The 4,721-nt window shown below is 51.0% G+C and overlaps 1 protein-coding gene across 4 annotated transcripts in view; it reads left to right on the top strand.

The window, feature by feature from the left end:
- LOC101980514 (A disintegrin and metalloproteinase with thrombospondin motifs 10) overlaps positions 1-4,721 on the top strand; it is an 89,098-nt gene that overhangs the window by 32,198 nt on the left and 52,179 nt on the right. For 3 of the 4 annotated variants that reach the window (XM_026778297.1, XM_026778299.1, XM_026778298.1), the window contains one exon: positions 248-881. The exons of the other annotated variant lie outside the window; for it this stretch is intronic. In XM_026778297.1, coding sequence (XP_026634098.1) covers positions 248-357 — 110 coding nt within the window. In that variant the 3' untranslated portion in view covers positions 358-881. Of the gene's footprint in view, positions 1-247; positions 882-4,721 lie in introns of those variants that run through there. 4 annotated transcript variants of the gene reach the window in all.

Below are 4,721 nucleotides of genomic sequence, written 5' to 3'. Positions count from 1 at the left end.
TAAATACCTGTTCAGACACACCATACACAGGATAACAATAAATACCTGTTCAGACACACCATACACAGGATAACAATAAATCCATAGATTCTCAAGATTAGACTGGCGATGCAGGCATGATGATAATCCCCTTGTGACTGATGAGGAAACTGGTGAAGAGGAAAGCCAGCTGGAGCTCACCACCGCTGGGGAAATCGCTGACTGGTCTCTTTCCCTTCCCTCCTGCCCTTCCCCTCCGCCACTGCAGAATGCAAGGATGTGAACAAGGTGGCCTACTGCCCCCTGGTGCTCAAATTTCAGTTCTGTAGCCGAGCCTACTTCCGCCAGATGTGCTGCAAAACCTGCCAAGGCCGCTAGGGGGTGTGCAGCACCCGGAGCCACCCTGGAGCGCAGACGAGGGAGCTTCACTGGAGAGGGCCTGCGGGAGGGAGGGAGGCTGGGATTGAAGGGTGAGATGCAGTTGAAAGTTATTTATTGGGTAACCCCTATAGGAATCCTGGCTAGGGGATGGAGAAGAGCTGGCTACCCCTGGGACCCTCTTGTCCATACCGCACACAGCTTTAAGTCCCCAGCACTCCCCCCACCTTTGGTCGGAATATGTACTGTGAAGAGTGGGGGTGGGGAGGGGGGCCGGTGCCCTGCCCCCAGCACTGTTGTATCCCTCCACTCTGAGCTGGGGGGATTTATATCTGCTCTGGGGGAGTGGGATTAATCCCACCTCCCTGCGACCCTCCCCCAGACTAACCAGGGGCAAGATCTACCCCAGCCTCTGCCCTGCCTGCCCCAGGGGGAGCCCAACATCCAGGCTACCCCCATCATGGTGCTACAAGCCCTGCCTTGGGGTCCACACACTCCTCACCAAGAAGCCTTACATCAATAAAGTTCTGTCTTATGTAGATGCTCGTGAGTGGGTCTGTGTCTCTGTATAGGCATACCATCCAGCCCCGACCCTAGGATCAAAAGGGAACACACAGCTAGGCTTGGCAACATGTCTCAGTGTGCAAAGGCACCTCCTGCCAAGGTAACAACTATAATTTAATCCTTGGGATCCACGTGGTGGGAAGGAGAGAACCAATTTCTATAAAATGTACTCTGCCTTCCGCAAGCTTGCTGTGGCATGAGCGCTCACACACACGAATGAGTAAACAAAATAAAAGCTCTTAAAAGTGGGGCACATGCCCACACTTCCTACTCAGTCATCCCTAGCAGAGAGAGAGAACTCTGGCCACTACAAATAAAAACCTATCAATAGCCAGATGGTGGCACACCCATTTTTAATCCCAGCATTCAGGAGGCAGAGGCAGGTGGCTCTCTAAGTTCAGGGCCAGCCTGGTCTACAAGACAAGTTCCAAGACAGCCAGGGCTACACAGAGAAACCCTTTCTCGAAGAACAAGCAAATTTATTTTAAGACAAAAGTGCAGTTTACAGAAGCTTTCAAAGATCCAGTCTCCTTGTACTCCCGACCAAATGTGATCATTCTGCGCCTTTCTACATACTGAGTTGTGCTACTGCCCCTGGATATTGGAGACAAGACTTCTCAGCTATGGCCAGGAGGGGGCACGCCTCATCAAGAGAGCACAGGATGCAGAGACATCCCAGTCCTCAGACATGAACCAAAGACTGAACACAGTCTGGTTCAGTCTCAGCCACATCCTCAGTGGGTGGTGTGAGAGGGTGACAACCTCTTTGTTTTGAGACAGGGTTTTTCTGTGTAGCCCTGACTGTCCGGAAACTCCCTGTGTAGACCAGGCTGGCCTCAAACTCACAGAGATCCGCCTGCCTCTGCCTCCCTAGTGCTGGGACTAAAGGCGTGCGCCACCACTGTCTGCCTACGTGACCATCATTTCCTCAAATGTCACAGGACTCTTGTGAGATCTGGTCTTCCAAAGATCAAGGGTTGGGCTGTGTTGGGCATGTGGCCCTACATGCTCTAGGTGCTGCTGATAGAGCCAAGTCATAAAATCGGCAAAGTCATAGGTGTGAAAACCCAGATTGGACCAGGAGCAGTGGTACGTTGCTTTGGTCCCAGCACTCCAGAGAAAGAGGCAGGATGATTTCTGTGAGTGTGAGGCCAGCTACTTTGCCTAGTAAATTCCAGAACAGTCAGAATTACATATGAGACTGTCTCACAAAAACACAAACAAAACCCACAACAAAATACAGATTTGGGGCCAACAGGGGTGGAGGTGCCAGATAGATGGCTCGGCTAACTGCTATGAGCACTTCCTGCTGTTCCAGAGGACTTCTGTTCAATTCCCAGCATCCACATCAGATGGTTCACAACTTCCTGTAACTCCAGGTCCAGGAGATCCAGTGCCTCTGACTTGCACATGGACACAGACACACAGAGGCCCAAAAATGTGAGCCTAGTTCCACTTTGTCTGAACCGAGAGTTTGAGGTTGCTCAAAATTGTTGACAACAACCAGGGCTACACATCCTGAACTAGGGTGTGGTTACTTGGTTCTTTTGATATTTAAAATGGCCCGTACAGTTGGATCCACTCCACCCTGACCAGGGCTACACATCCTGAACTAGGGTGTGGTTACTTGGTTCTTTTGCTATTTAAGATGGCCCATACAGTTGGATCCACCCCACCCTGACCAACAGTCAGAATATTCAAGCATACTTCTGCTCCTTCTTTTGAAATAGAAAGTTTGACCTTGGGAGTAGCTGCCTTCAGAGCTCTTGGTCTAGGGCAGGTTCACTGCCTAAACAACAGAATGCTTATGACTTGAGACAGCAAGTACTGAAGCACATAACTGTTCTAGTTGTTAGTTGTTCTTGTCATGTGTTAAAGCAGTCTTTTGTCTTTCCCCCCTGTGGTATTGGAGTATAAAAGTGTAAGGAAAATTAAACGCAGGCAATTTCAGTATTCACTGGAACTCCCTCCGATACTATCCTATGTTTTCTATTTTATTGTTTTCATCTGCATCTTCGTCATCTTTACTAATTTTCTTATCCCCATGTCCCTACTCTGGTAAGTGGTATTTTTGTTGAAGCTGGTCTCTGTTACACACACTTATGAGTACAATTACTTAAAGTAAATTTTTTTAAAGGCCAGATCTGGCGATAGGAAGATGACCCTTTTCACACAAGCATCAGGACTTGAGTTTGAATCCCCAGACAGACATCCCCATAAAGCCAGATAATGGTGGCAAATACCTGCAACCCCAGTGCTCCACATCGAGATGGGAGGTAGAGACAGGAGAATCCCCAAAGCCAGTAGGCCAGCAAGCCTGGCTTCCACAGTGGGAAGACAGAAAGACACCTGTCTCGAGGTGGGGGCTGATAGCTGTCATCTGGCCTTCACACACACACACACACACACACACACACACACGCGCGCGCGCGCGCGCGCGCACCCATACTGAAACACACAATTAAAAAAAGAAGTCCAGATCTGACATACAAAATCCTACATGGGCATAAGGCTACGGTGGCCTCCACTCTCTTTGTTCTTACTAACACACTGGCTTTGGAGGAACATTCTGCAGGGAGGGTCTTAAGGGGTTTACACGAGAACACGAGAACACGCAGAGCAGACACATCGGAAACAGCACTTCCCTTTCCTGACCCGGAAGAGAAAGACCTCAACTAGGTGGCCAGTCCCGCAGTCAACTGACCTGGGTGCCTTTTGCTGTAGCCTCTTTTCTTGGGGGGGGGGGGGTAGATGGAGAAGGGACTTTCTCTTGTCTGGCAGTGGCTGCCAGACATCTCTAACCTATCCCTCCAGGCTCCAGACTCCAACTTCAGCAGGGTCATGGCTACTAAGGCTCAGAGCATTGTCCCCGCCCTCAGCTTCCCTCCCCTGTGGCCATGGCCCCTCCCGTCAAAGGAAGTGAGAGAGGGGCTGTTGCAAGAGGAACTGGGGCCAGGAGTCTGCAGAAGGAGTAGATGAAGAAGCAGGGTCATGCCAGAGGCACTCTCGGGAACCCCCTGAGCCTGTGCCCCTGTCACCTCCCACAGGAGCCCAGACACCAACCCTCACCATGGTAAGTTCTTCAGCATTGGCTCTGGGAGTAACGGCCTGGTAGCAGTGCCCTGAGCACCCTCAGAAATTGGGGCAATGGTTATGAGAATTGCAGGGCCTTAGGGGAGGGACTCCCATGGGGCAACACAGGGTATCCCATGGTCCTCCACCAGGAATCAAGTTCTAAGGGTGCCAGATTGGCTATGGGGACCAAGTCTGCAGAATAGGAAGGGAGACGGTGTCCCTAAGGGGATTACATAGTTTGCCAGGGAGGGACATGTCCCTTTCCAGGGGCTTAGAGAGTCCTCTCAGATCCTAGATTTCCCTGTGGTTTGAAACAAGCACTTCCTCCTGTCTTGGCCTCTGTTTCCGGAGTTCATGTTTGGAAGTTGGTCTAGAGATGGGAGTGTTTGGGGGAGCTCTCCCTGGAAACACTCATGGGGTCTGTGGGTTTGACCACTGTGAGTCCACCCAGTGGTGGGGCTGATTGTGTCTCACAGGATGGCTGTGAGTGTGTTAGCAGTGCAAGTGATGACAGGTGGTGATTGTAACAGTCTCAGAGGCAGATGGAGGTCAGGTGTAGGGCCCTTGCTCAAGGTCCTGAGTGTCACCTCCAGCATTGACAATCAGCCATCATCACCGTCATCTACCTTTCAGTCAGTATTCCTAAAGAGGAGGAGTTGGAGATGTGGAGTAGGGCAGGAGATAACAGAGGAGGAAGAGGAGGAGGAGGAGGAGGAGGAGGAGGA

This window comes from Microtus ochrogaster, unplaced genomic scaffold (assembly GCF_000317375.1).
Source record: "Microtus ochrogaster isolate Prairie Vole_2 unplaced genomic scaffold, MicOch1.0 UNK124, whole genome shotgun sequence".
In the NCBI taxonomy this organism is placed as follows: Eukaryota; Metazoa; Chordata; class Mammalia; order Rodentia; family Cricetidae; genus Microtus; species Microtus ochrogaster.
This window is presented reverse-complemented; position numbering and strand designations above follow the sequence as displayed.